General features: G+C 42.0%; 1 protein-coding gene across 1 annotated transcript in view; it reads right to left on the minus strand.

Annotated features, from left to right (window-relative positions):
• Positions 1-14,627, minus strand: part of CACNA2D3 (calcium voltage-gated channel auxiliary subunit alpha2delta 3) — a 939,714-nt gene that overhangs the window by 55,664 nt on the left and 869,423 nt on the right. Inside the window, 3 exon segments of the mRNA XM_054552049.2 lie at positions 3,794-3,849; positions 5,368-5,420; positions 8,376-8,451. Of these exon segments, the coding sequence (XP_054408024.1) occupies positions 3,794-3,849; positions 5,368-5,420; positions 8,376-8,451 (185 nt within the window).

The raw sequence follows: 14,627 nt of genomic DNA on the forward strand, positions 1-14,627 counted from the left end.
CCTCAGGTATGTTGAACGGATGTGAAGATAACCTATGTGCCAGCTCTCTGGAAATGGCAAAGCACTTATGTATCAGCACACCATGCATCAATGATGCAATTATGTGACAAGGTCTCTCTGTAGTCTGTGGAAAGGTGGTCTCACAGTCTGGCAGTGGGAGTCAGAGGACATGCTGAAATGATCTGTTTGGGGTCCTTTCTACAAAGCTCCTTAAGACAGAAAATAGAGAACTGAAGCACCATATTATTCCTTTCAGCTAAAAATTGGACCACTTTTGGTCCAGCTGCGGTGGGGGTGGTGAAATTGCAGAATGGCAGCCTTCACAAGTATCTCTCAACGTCATGGGTGCAGAGACCACACCCGGCTCCCTTAGTCACTGTCCCCTACTCTGCACCCCTTGGTCTAGGCCATGGTTTCTCAAGAGTGGCATTATCGATATTTTGAGTGGGATATTTCTTTGTTATGGGGGCTGTCTTTTGTGTTGCAGGATATTTAGCTGCATCCCTGGCCTCTACGCACCAGATTCTAATAAGAACCCTCCTCCCCCATGCTATGACAGCAAAAATGTCTCCAGCCATTCCCCTGGGAGGCAAAACTGCCCCCATTTGAAAATCACTGTTTTAGGCAAAGATCATAGTGAATGGCATTCAGTAAAAACTCTAGAATCCATAGGACCAAAATAACAGTATGACTAGATGTCTGTGGTGGCAGGTCACAAAGAAGGGAAACAAGTCAAGGCCAGGATGAGGGAAGTGGGAGTGAAAGCAGACATGAAGAGAAGGGAGCGTCTTCACTAGGTATGAAGAAGAATGCCAAAAAGTAAACCACTGAAAACAACAAGCCTGCTGCCTTCAGCCCTGTGCAAACTCCTAAGAAATAACCAGACATTTGAGTTAAAAAAAAAAACCACTACCACCCAAAGCATGAGCGCCCACCCACCATGCATGGAGTACTTGCACAAGGGCTTGGCACGCATTGCTTAATTCACCTCTCACAGCCACATTATGTCTATTGTTTCCTCTGTTGACAAATGGAACCAAAGTCCGGAGAGACCAAGTGACTTGCCCAGCACCTCACAGCAAGCAAGAAGCAGAGAAAGGCTACCCAGGGTCCCTAACCACGAGGTTCCAAAGCTGCTCCGGCCTCTCAGACCTCACAGTCTGATTCAGAGGGAGAGGGGATTTGTCCCCAGGTCACTGGTGCCGCAGAGACAGCAGCCATTTAACCAACTTGCAACCCATTTTCCTGGGCTCTATTGATTTTATTTTTAAAAAATCTCATTTTTTTTTCACTTCTATTAGTAAAATTGTGGAAAACTAAGTCAAATAAGAAAAGCAAATGGTAAAAGATAACCAAGTGCCCATTTAGTAGGTTCTTCCTCATCTTTCTTTTTTCAAATCATGTGCAATTTTAACAAAACCAAGTTGACACTACAGGCAAGATTTCCTTTCGGGGACATGCTAGTCTTCGTTTCCTAACTCACATGTTGGTGTTTGTTTATTGACTCCCTATTTCCCATACCAACTGCTGACCCTAATTAGCTCCATATCTCCTTCCTCCCACCATTTTATGTATTTTTGTGTATATATGGTTTTGTTTCTTGGGTTTTGTCTTGTTTTGTTATAATTTCAGGAGCATTTTTTAATTTCATCAAAAAGTTTTCAGAAACAGAATCATTTGTCTTTCTGTGGATGGGTTATAATTTATTTTAAAATGGCCTTTACTGTTAGACATTTAAAGAGTTACCAGTATTTGCAATTATAAATTCCCTGGTGATGATCATCTTATCATAGAAACCTTTGTTCCCATCCAGGTTTATGTCCTCAGGCTGAATTTCTATAAGTGGGATTTGGGGCACTCACTGTCACTCAGAACTCAACCCAGCACGGAGGAGCAAGAATTGGGTCCAAGCCCTGGGGGTCACCAGACCAATGCGCATGTGTGTGGATGAAAGCAGCACACAGGGGCCCTGCTCCACTGGGCTGTCAGCCTCCCAGGGCAGAGCCCAGCCTGGACAGGCATGGATTAGGCTCCCAGTTATCAGACAGCAAACTATGCGGGCATCCGCAGGGGCAGGACTCAGCAGATTCTGCTCCATCTCATGTTCTAAGCAGAAATCAGAGAGTTCCTGGATTCCGGCAAAATGAGCCTATGTGTAAGTTACAAAGCCATGACTAGAGTGACCCTAATGGTCATGCCTACCACCAGAAAGATTTGTTAGGATATTGAATCAGCAAAGATAAAGCACCTACTGTGTGCTCAGCACCAGTTAGGTGTTAAGAGAGAACAATGTTTAAGACATGGCTCCTACCATCAAGAGATTCTACATTAGTGTAAAACACACACAGTGAGGCAATAATGGTAAAGAAGAGATAGGATAACGCATGAGATGATTGGGGCAGGTCCAAGAAAGTGTTCATTCTGCCTGAAGGAGTTGAGGGAATCCTCACAGACTGGGATCTTAAGGGAAAGGAAAGGGAATGTTAGATTAAAATAGATCCAGCACTTGGGGAAATGCTGATACGTGACTTATCAATCTCTTTTTTAAAAGACAGATAGTTAGAAATAATAAGAATGGTAATAGCCTACTAGTCCCTGGCCTCCCAAGTAGGAAAATGAACATGAATGAATGAAGGAAAGAAAGAACAGAGTGTATATGAGAAATAGCACGGGAGTGGGCAGGCCTGGGGCAGACTGCTGGAGCCAGCGTTCATTAAGGATCACTGGATTTGTAGGCGATCATCATCATTGTCATGGTCACAGTGTCACCATCGTTATAATTACGGATACTATTTCTTTTATTTATTTATTTTCCTTCCAACTTTTATTTTAGGTGTGGAGGGTACATGCAGGTTTTTTATATGGGTCAATTGCATTGTCTCGAGGGCTTGGTGTACAGATTATTTCATCATCCTGGTAGTGAGCGTAGTACCCCATAGGTAGTTTTTCCATTCTCACCCTCCTCCCACCCTCCACCTCAATTAGGCCCCAGTGTCTGTTGTTCCCTTCTTTGTGTCTATGTTTACTCAATGTTTACCTTACTTATACGTGAGAACATGCAGTATTGCCACTAGTTTTTGAGGACTTATGTTCTAGTCACTGTGGTCAGCATGTAATATGATTTCTCATAGCATTAAACACACACACACATACACACACACACACACACACACACTCACTTTCTAAGATAAATAAATATTATTTTCCCCATTGTGCATAGCACAGGGAAACTGAGCCTTGGAGACAGATCAGCTGATATGCCCAAGGCCAACCTCTAAGCTGAGACTGAAACCTATTCTGATCTAACTCCACAACCCATGCCTCCAAGAGTCTCTACTAATTACACCCTCCTCAAATCATCAAAGGTATTTGAGAAGGGAGAGTAATGTGGTCAGATTTATGTTCTATGAGGGCAACTGTGAAAACAAAAATAGAATGGCTAATCATTCATTTAGCGTGAGACACAGGCAGTGTGTCTGTCTCCCTTTTATTTCAGCATTGCCCATGAGCTTTCTGAAGAATTTACCTGTGCAATGTATGACCTCAAAGCCTTAGTTAAGGAAACAGGTCAAGATGTACATTCAGTGTGGGCTGAATGAAGCCTGTAGAATTCTGTGTCAGACTGGATAGCACTGCACTTAGCACAAAGGGTGGCTTTTTGCTGACAGAGCTGAAAAATCATCACTTTGTCCTGGGGAATTTTCTGTGAGCCAGCACATCCCTGATGAAAAGTAGCTGGTGAACCCAGCGCTTATCCCTCCAAGATGGGAAACAAAAACCAGTTGCTGCTCACCTTTAGTTGTCATATCGGAGTGCCACCAACTGCAGAGGTTAAATTCCACCAGGAACCTAAACAGATCGTGGAAAAGCCCAATGTTACTTCGTCATCCATGCCCATATCACAGAACAGTGACTTTCTGTATTCTTCAGCATCGCTTACCTCATTTGAGAACATCACAATTTGGAGATATCAACACAGTTGGTTGAGTTACCACTAAATTTTCACAGGGGTTTATCTTTCTTGTGAAAGGCTATTTTATCCCTAAAGCCAGGTTTACCTAGACTCAAAGATTCCTAGATGAGGAATAACCTGCTGTATAGGCTGAAATACTTTTCTCGTTATCGTTCACCAGTTGTTCAATCTTAGTATCATCTAGTTTGATTCCACAGTAAAAAGCCAATTTCTAATGAGCTTCTCTTCCCTTAGTTCAGAAATACAAATAGAATATTCTCCTCTACCAAGACTATGAACTGTAGTAATAAAAAATGCTTTCAAAATGAATACTGCGAGTAGAACTTGTTTAAGCCCCCTCTATGTGTGTGTGTGTTTAGAGGGAGGTGGAACAGACTTCTCTCTATGAAATTATGTCACAATGCAACTTCATAAAAATCAACATTTCTCAATGGCTGGTAAAGAATACAAAAATAATATAAATTATCCTCCAAATGAATGAAGAGAGATCAAAATTCAGTCATTTGTTTTTCAGGCTTATGGCTACTATTCCTAGCAGCTCTCTCTCAATCAAAATCCCACTATTATCTGTTAATGTTCTTTCTCTGCCTCATGTGTATATGGAGAATTTACTTCCCATTTGAATTCACAAACTTTATTAAATTAATATAGGTTACATTAAATTAAGAGGACAGTGACTATCCATCAAATGGCATGAAATTTGCCTCAAACCCACAGAACTGGAGTCTAAGCAGGGAAATAAGAATGAGAGAGTTTGGTGCAACTTTAACAACCTTGTTTACATGTTCATCTATGAAATTCTTCCCTTTTGTGTGACACAGTGTTTCTGTAATGTGTCTAATATCTAGTCTGAAAGTCAAGACTTTCATCTTGGTGTCATTTCAAGTGTTATCTAAGTCATAGATGTAACCAGCACCTCCAAACAAGACCATAGTTTGACAGGATAAACAATGAAATCACACCTGAGAAAGCCCCCAGCCCTAGCTGACAATCTCACAGGCACCCATTCCTGCACAGGCCAAGACAGCCAAAGTGGCATGGTGGACAGTCACAGTAGGGTGCTCTTCTGACCACAGCCCACCCAGGCTGCAGTAAAAACAGCCAGACATCCATGTGAAATTGAACAGTAACCACAATAAGTAAATTTGTTGTGTATTGCAAACTGTTAATCTGCTAAACAATGACCTAATAGCATAAGCAGTGATCAAGAGTCACTTAATAAAAGATCATTTTTTGGTCTCTGTGTTCAATATTTTGAGATGTTCAATGAAGTTATCTCAGAGTACTAGGAATCTAATGGTTATTGAAAGCATGACTCACAATCTCTTAGATCACTTTATGACACAAAAAGGAAAATATTAACACTTTTCAAAAATGCAGAAGATTTTACTTACAAGACAAGTTCTGTCATGATCCATTTTACTGCAGAGAGGAAGGCATTATAAGGCTGAAGAGAAGAATTCAGTTCATTAAAAACAATGTATTGCACACAAAATTTGTAGCTTAATTTAGGGCTTTACATAAGGACAATGTTATTCTTCTAGAGAGATTGATATCATGTTAAAAAACAGTGGCGTTCCAGCTAAGGAAAGAAAATTGTTGGATACTGTATCCTAAAACTAACATTTTAAAACTTTGAACTCCACTCTAGTGAGATGTGATTTACAAGTAAAATAAACCTGATCTAATACAAGGGTTATCAGTGGGAGGAAAAAGGAAGTTCAGCACCCGATGCTTAAACCTTTACCCTCTAGGGGCTAATATTTTGAAGCTTAATGCTGAGGGGGCTGGAATCATATAACTAATTTCAAATGGTAATTTACAGGGCAGCCTCTTGGAAAGGTGATTCCCTGTTCTCCATCACTGTATGTCATTCACTAAAATAAGCAAAAATTGCATACACCTCATTTTAATGCCTTCCATGAATTATGTAGGATTTAAGCTGCCCTTTCTCACACTTACATATTTGGACTTGAAAAAAATGATAACCATATAAACATGTGATTTTATCCTTGCTGAAAATCCCCTTCACTCTATAAAAGAAGGCATTGAAAGCCTAGTCTTTATTTCAGAATATTTTAATTAAAAAAAGCAGTTGGATTGTTTACTCTGTGATATTTCCTATGTGGATAATTCAATTTCCTGAATTCTGGAAAATACCAAGTCTCCCCCTCAGTTGGTTCTTTGTACCTAGCTATGCCAGTTATGTGAGTGGTGGCTGAACCTGAGAGACAGGCAATGACACTGGCAAATCCCGGGCTCTGGGCTCCAGATGTCAGGTCCAGAAGAATCTCAGAACCTTTTGTGGTTGCCTTTAGATATCGGAGAATTGAAATGCATGCCAAATCCTTGCTTCTGCAGCTAAAGCTGCTTAATCCCACCTTCTGAGCATTTTAATTATAAGAACTAGAACTGAGAATGGAGGAATTATCCAGTTTTAAATGAAACAAGAACAAATTTACATGCCCCCAATCATTCTCAAAACTTTCCCAGTCCGGCCAGAAAGTAAATGAGCAGAACAACAACAATGCTGAGGCTCTTCTCGGCCCACCCAGATTTCAGACTTGGTGTATCTCTTGCTCTGATTCAATTGAGTGCTTCCACATCATTCTTTGAATCACAGGGTTCTGGGCCGCCAGGATTAGGGTCAGATAAGGATGTGAACTTTTAACAGTTTCCTGAAACCACACTTTGCAGTCCTGCGGTTTTGCCATTACATTTTATGGCTTGAAAAATAATCATCTTGTTTTCAAAAAGACCGGGGTGGTCAGACTATGGGACAACTTTGTGTCTTTGTATCTGCTGGGATGGGTAATGTGGGTCAGGGGAAGGAGAGAGTGAATAAAAGGATTAAGGAAGCTTTGGAGGTTGCGGGGGAAAGAGGGCAGTAGCAGGGGCAGCTCGCTCTGAGGCCAGGGGAAGGCACTCAGGCATTCCATGCCAGGCATTGGCTCAATATATGAGTAAACAAAGGGATTATGCAAATACAGGATTAAAAAAATTTAAATGCACATTATCATGTAAAAGCATAAAGCCACTGAGCTTTTAAATCTAATTGTGAAAATATATCTTGGGAACGTTTAATGTCTGGAAATATTCATGTTAAGGTTAGGGGAGTTGGGTTAGAAAGACATAGTGAGTCTCACTAAAAAGCTGTATTTTTCAAAATATTCATCTCTTTAGTTGCCTCTCACAAATTTGCCAGCTCTGAATCACTTCTTGCTCCCTCAGTGTAGGAGAACCCTGTTAATTATCTGTTTTTTAAATAATCCCCTTGTAACATCTTACATCTGCAAATTAGAAAGTATGCATATTTTAAAGCCAAAATGGCTTTTAAATGTTGTGTTTCAAACAAAATTTTAGGTTAATTTTTGGTATTTACAAAATAATAACATTGTAAGGGTTATATTTAAACACACATGACAGACTATCCAGAGGTACACTATATCTTTTTTTTTCTGTGTTTTTAGGTATTGCTGGCCAAATTTACATTGTCTACGCATTGTAAATTATATTTTTAATTTGGGAGTAAGTGGTAACAGTTAATTTCTGGCCATCTGAAAGCCAGTTTCTAATGGTACAATAGCTATGCTGATTGATCCTCATCTGTGACATCAAGGAATTAGCTCCAGGGAAAACGATGCTGAAACCCAGTGGCATGATTAGGGGAGAGGGAGTATGTGTGATCAAAATGGGAATTAGGGCACAAGCTCACAACTCTATTATAAACTAAAAGGAAAAGTTCTGTTGAACAAAACCAAGTTCTTTTATATACAAATCAGAGAATTAACAAAACTTCTCCCTTTCTCCATCCATCACAAGGGGCTGCTGCATTAATCCATCAAAGACTTTAGATCCATTTCTCATTCATATAATCACTGGATTTGAGTTGAAATAGCAGTGGCTTTTTTTAATTTTAATTTTAATTTTCGTTTTTTTTTTTTTTTTTTTTTTTTGAGAGACAGGCTTGCTCTGTTGCCCAGGCTGGAGTGCAGTGGCACGATCTTGGCTCACTGAAACCTCCTCCTCCCAGGTTCAAGCAGTTCTCCCGCCTCAACCTCCCAAGTAGCTGGGATTATAGGTGTGCACCACCATGCCTAGCTAATTTTTGTATTTTTAGTAGAGACAGGGTTTCACCATGTTGGCCAGGCTGGTCTCAAACTCCTGACCCCAAGTGATCCAGCCACCTCGGCCTCCCAAAGTGCTGGGATTATGGGCATGAGACGCCGCACCCGGCTTAAAGTTTTGTTTTCGTTTTTTTTTTTTTTTTAAATGAGTAAAGTCAAAATTTCATGATTTTGCAAAAAGATAAACTTGATTACTCCAAAGAGGAAGATAACACTCAGACAGGGAGAAAGACAGAAACATGCAGCTGTTTTCTGAGTGACAGCATAGTACTTACATCCAGGAGGCCATGGGCGCCATCGCTGCTTTCCTTGTTGGCTCTACACATGGCTTGGTAGTCATAAAGTGTAATTCTACAGGAAAGAAATGGAAGGGAGCTTCACTAAATGAGAAAACATGGGAACCAATTGATGCTATGTACTACAAGGTGAGCAGTCACTATTATTAAGTGCAACAGTGACAAACACCATGCAGCCCTAACATGGATGATGAACACGAAGCCCGGCAAAGGCCAGTGCTGGAGGCACAGTCATGTTATCACTTGGAATTTGAAGAACAAAGGGAACAAAGGTATTGGGAAGGGTAGAGGGGGTTGAGGATCCATCCAACTTGACGAAACAGTCATTTGGTCTGAACAAGGATGGTCTGCATTGAGCAAGATATTCCAAAGGGAACGTGCTGTTCTGAACTGGATTATAAGACCCGGACGGAATTTACTTGGGCCATGTCTCCAAGGGACAGGAGAACTAAGAAGAACCACTTTGGGATAAAACATGGCAGGATTCTGTGTTTCTCAAGCACCAGGAAACAGGTTTGGACCAGGATAAGCCCTGCACATTGACAATGTGTGGGAAACCAGCTGGCTTACTAATTGTAATCCCTACTCCTTATTGTCATCACCATAAGAGTGAATGTACCTTATTTTGAAAACAGCATGGCTTAGGAAACAAAAACAAAGTGGACATTTTTTTCCTACACTGGTGATAAAAGTATAGCTTTCATCCCAATTATGACCTTTACTCAGTTGCAAAAATGTTTTACTTTAACATTATTCAATGTATTTTAATTCCCCCATCAACAAAGGAAAGGTGAATGGCAATTTATGGTAGCACGTGTTGGGACTCAGAAACCATTACCCCAAAATATGGTGCTTTGACACGAAGCAGTCTCAAGGTTTCTCCAACCTTGCTCCCTGTCTCCCTTACCCCACAGTCTCTTAATCCTCTGTCTCTCCCAAACCACAGGATGCAGTTGTTCTCTGAAGTTCCCTTATCTACCTAAAAGCCAGATCTGCCAAAGAGGAATACAATTGCCTTTCCTGACATTTCATTCACCAGAGAAGAGAAGATTACAATTCATATTACAGAGGAAGAGACTGAAAATTAAACACCACACCTAGAGCCCAGGCCAACTTCTTCCCAAACCATTGTCAGCTCTCCATCCCATTCAATTTCCATTGAAATTATTTACTAACCATTGTCTAAGCAGTAGGCCCACTCATTTCCCCCTCAAAATCATTTATTATCCCTCAAGTAGCCATATTTCCCCCTTTTCCCTCCCCTACGAAGATGGGCATTTAAGCATCTGTACCCCATTGGGTTACTGGGTAACCATTCTACTATGATTCCCCTGTGTTGTCCACATTAAAATAAATTTTGTGTGCCTTTTTTTCCTATTCACCTGCCCTTTGTCAGTTCATTTTCAGCAAACCTTCAGCGGCTGATGGGGCAAGCTCTCCTTCTTTGCCCCTACACATGTTCCAGTATTTAGATGGTATGAACACCTTATCCCATGCTTGAAAGGTATAGCCAAAGGAGTCTGGCATTCCCACCCTTCCCTTCGGCATCCCCTCCTACCATGCCTAGCAGCCCAAAGGAGAGACACGTAAAGTCCAGCCTGAGTTACATAGCAACTGCCAGAGGAGATTTTAAACACTTCAATACATGTGCTTCTACATGAATGGATGAAATTCTCCCCACAGGAATTCCTTTCTAGAATACTACAATGGTTAATGTTGAGTGCACTTACTGCTGTGCTTGGAAAGACCTGTAGATGTAAAAGCTTCATGCAGCAGGATTGGTGTTGGCTCTGTTTCACACCGACCTCTAGCACCTAGTACAGTAACCAGCATACAGAAGGCATTCAGTTTTAAAAGGGTGAATGCATAAATGATTGCCTGATTGCACAAATGTTACATAGATGATGACACAACTGAGAACAAAGAGGTCAACTGCAAAATGTGATGTGGAGGCTCCTTATCTGGACAGTAACTTATGGACATTACTGATAAATGGATTAAACACAGTCGTCTGTGGGTACCAAGCAGAAAACCAGCCACATTTGACCAAATGGAAGATCAAAGCCAGCTCCTAACCAGCAGCAGCACACAGCACTCCTTGGACAGCAAAGCCCAAGGGGATACCAGTGGTCACGTAGCCAGTCCTCAAGGTCTTTTCTTCATCAGAATATTTCTTCACTGTCCTCTGGCTTTTTTCCTTACACAGATGCAGGCAAGAAGCTTTGAAGCTTTGTTTATACAAACAGAAACGAAGACCATAAATCAGCCAAGCATTAGGCTTGGGGATGTCCCCGCACAAACTTCTCACAGAAACGCTCTCACCATTGACACAGCCCTAGCACTAACCCAGACACCGGGATATGTCACAGAATCAACTGCAGACCACAGTGGACAACTCTAATTGGTCCCTGACTGGCCCGCCAGGCCACCATCTCCATCTTCACTCAGGAGATTTCTACAGGTACCCCTGCAAGGGCTTTCTAGCATTTGGCAAGAATTGGTATTGACTTATCCTTTTCCCACTGCCCAGTGCTGTCTCTACACCTAAAACGGGTGCCAGACCAGGTGAGAGGCAGCATGGGGTTGAGAGGAATGTGCATGTGCTTGGAGTCTCATAGCCATGGATGCAGGATGGCCATGGTTTCAAAAGTTGGTCCTGCCGTATATTCAGGGTGCATTCTTATTTATTTATTTATTTATTTATTTTTGAGACGGAGTCTCACTCTCTGTCACCCAGGCTGGAGTGCAATGGCGTGGTCTCGGCTCACTGCAACCTCTGCCTCCCAGGTTCAAGCGATTCTCCCACTTCAGCCTCCTGAGTAGTTGGGACTACAGGCGCATGCCACCACACCCAACAAATTTTGTATTTTTAGTAGAGATGGGGTTTCACTATGTTGGTCAGGCTGGTCTTGAACTCCTGACCTTGTGATCCACCTGCCTCAGCCTCCCAAAATGCTGGGATTACAGGCATGAGCCACCGCACTTGGCCTCCAGGGTACATTCTTGAGCAGCTTGCTGATACAATTCAAAGGCTTCGTTTCCTGACTTATTAAACAACTACAGAGACGTTCTGAGATCTAAATAACCAGTTGTGTAGAAGTACACTGAAATATGCTCTAAGTATGCCAACCTTGTTAAGATCCTTACAACAGAAGACTGATTTTATTCTTTGTTAGAGTTTGGGCTCTTAAAGCTGCACTGTTCCCAAAGGCTCAAGGGAAGGCAGTGTGACGTAGTGAAAATGCCATCTTTGAAGTCAGCAATACCTGAGCTCAAATCCTAACTCATCCACTTATAACAATGTCTTTTTAACCCTCTTGGTGCCTCAGTTTCCTATCTGTGAAATGGTGAGAATAATGACTACCTTATAGGGTGGTCATAGGGTTAAAGAAAGTTATCTATGTGTTGCATTTAGCACAGTGCCTGCTAGAGAGGAAGTATTCAACAGGAGCCAGGGCTATAGATGCTGTTATAATTATTGGTATCTTTTCATTGCCACTACTAACTAATGGGCTGGTGTTTAATGCAATGGGAATTGACACAGATATCACCCAGCGGGCTGAAAGATGAACAAGGCTCCTGGTTTTCTTAGCTCACTGGCATAGACAATGCAGAGTAAAATCCATGCTTGCTACTGCAACACAAGGACACCATCAGAAGCTGTGCTGGTGTTACCAAGCGATGATGCAGGAACTTCTGTCCATGGGCTTCTTAGAGGAAGGCAATGATAACAACAGCTGATGTCTACTGAACTCTGTGTAGCAACTAAGCCAGGTACTCCTCTAAACACATCCCTACAAGATAGATTATAATCATCTCCATTTTACAGAGGGGAAAACCAAGTCTTAGCCAGCCTAAATAAATATGCCCAAGTTCACATAGATCACTGGTGATAGAGCCAGATTTAGTAGGGGGCCAAGCTGAATCCACCACCTTTTGCTCTCTGCTCAGAAGCAGGCTCTGACAGATTCTAAGAAATGCTTAGGCTTCAGACCTGTTCCCCAGCCCAGGGTCTTATTGGAATGTCACAAAAAATGCTGCCCAAGATAACCAATGTCCAGAATCAACTTTCAACCCAAGCTGAAGGGCTGATGAGTCACCAGGCCAGACTGGAACAGCTGGCTGCACTTGTGACTACCTCTTACCATGGTAACCACTCTGACAGATGGCAGGAAACTCAGGATTCTCCTTGGATCATTTTCAAAGGTTCTAGTTTACATGTTGGGGCTAAACCAAATTGCTCTGGGGCAGCCCCCAGGCCAAGGTTCCTGTCTTTTATTTATTTATTTATTTATTTATTTTTAAATATTACTTTAAGTTATAGGATACATGTGCAGAACATGCAGGTTTGTTACATAGGAATACATGTGCCATGGTGGTTTGCTGTACCTATCAACCCATCATCTAGGTTTTAAGCCCCATGTGCATTAGGTATTTGTCCTAACGCTCTCCCTCCCCTTGTTCCCCACTCCTCTATTTCAAAAGGAGGCTTTCCTGATACTATTGCCATTGACGAGGTTACAAAATAAGGCTTCCCTGTCTTCTCCACACTTGGACAGCTTTAACTAGATGTTGCAGAAAGAGACTTCCAGATTATTACCCTTTTTGAAGTGATTTTGTTACTGTTTTAAATAACTCCATTTTGCGGCTACCTGTATCCTGTTCGGCTGATTATAGTTAAAGAACATGATAATTGCCTGCTTTCATTTGACTCTAAAATCAGCTCTGAGAATCATGCCCAGCCCAAGACTGGTGCTGTGTGCAGCTGCACTCAGCAGTGGGGGTGTATTCTCATTACAGATAACATGCCTTAATCCCCATGACATCACCACCAGGCCACTCCAACCAACCTTATCATTAGCATCACTGTGTGCCCACATGGATGGTGGAACTTTGAAACTTTAAACTTTGACAGAAGGCAGATATGGCCTCTGAAGAAGCAGCTCAAAGCAATGCAAACAAAGCCTGGTAGCCCTGCACCCATACTGGGTAGAGCCTTGGATGACAAACTCATGACATTAAGACATGTTTAAAGCCATTTTGCTGATAACTGTTCTTTTCCAACTAGACAAAAATCCTGACCAAGAAAAATATTTGCTCTAAGAATTAGCAGGCTGCATTTTAACAGCATAAGCTCAGCTAATTTAGGCTGGCTAATTTAGGGGTGGTTAGCAACTGTGGGGCTCAACATTTATTAAACACCTACTATGTACCATGAGGCCAGGTAATTTTCTTGTAATGATTCATCAAATTAGCTCACTTTGGCTAAACAACTGGCCTAAAAACAATCTTGAAACAGCTTAATGTCTGCAAATACAGCCCTAAAAACAGGACAAGGGAGGCATTTGACATAGAGACCTATCATGGGACATAATTAAGCAATTCCGAATTGAAAAGTCTGAGAAGCAAAATGACTCACTAAGGTAGCATGTAAAAACATGTCTTCTTTGTTGCGCTATAAAGTGTGTCCTCTGGGGGCAGCTTTCAACTTGCAATTGAAAAGGCATGGGGCAGGAACATAGGAAATTCTTAACAAAGAGACTGTCGCCATGGGACAGGCTTACATCTCACAAAGCCAGGAAAGTAGAAAGCTCAACCTGTTGATAGGAGTGCTAATAGAAGATCCAAAATGTGCTCTCCCTTCTCTCCTGCTCGTATCAGTCATCATCTCATCCCATAGCAACTTCTTGCAGAGATGGCACTGTTCTTTAAGATGGGTGCAGTGTCTCTAACATAGCAGAGGCAGTGAATTTACAAAACCCTGGTCCTACTGCCTTTGAGCCCTCCAACTGGAAATTAGTTAAACAACTTTAGCTGGCCGGGCGCAGTGGCTCATGCCTGTAATCCCAGCACTTTGGGAGGCCGAGGTGGGAGGATCACGAGGTCAGGAGATCGAGACCATCCTGGCTAAAATAGTGAAACTCTGTCTCTACTAAAAATACAAAAAATTAGCCAGGCATGGTAGCAGTCACCTGTAGTCCCAGCTACTCGGGAGGCTTAGGCAGGAGAATGGCGTGAACCTGGGAGACGGAGCTTTCAGTGAGTCGAGATCACGCCACTGCACTCCAGCCTGGGCGACAGAGCAAGACTCCATCTCAAAAAACAAAACAAAACAAAACAAAAACCAACTTTAGCTAATGAGCACCCATCATTAGCCAAGAATAAACCTCACACAGGCTATCAGGATCTCTCAGGGTTCACTGCTGAACACTGAAGGGGGAGCAACAAGAA

Source organism: Pongo abelii, chromosome 2 (assembly GCF_028885655.2).
Source record: "Pongo abelii isolate AG06213 chromosome 2, NHGRI_mPonAbe1-v2.0_pri, whole genome shotgun sequence".
Classification (NCBI taxonomy): domain Eukaryota; kingdom Metazoa; phylum Chordata; class Mammalia; order Primates; family Hominidae; genus Pongo; species Pongo abelii.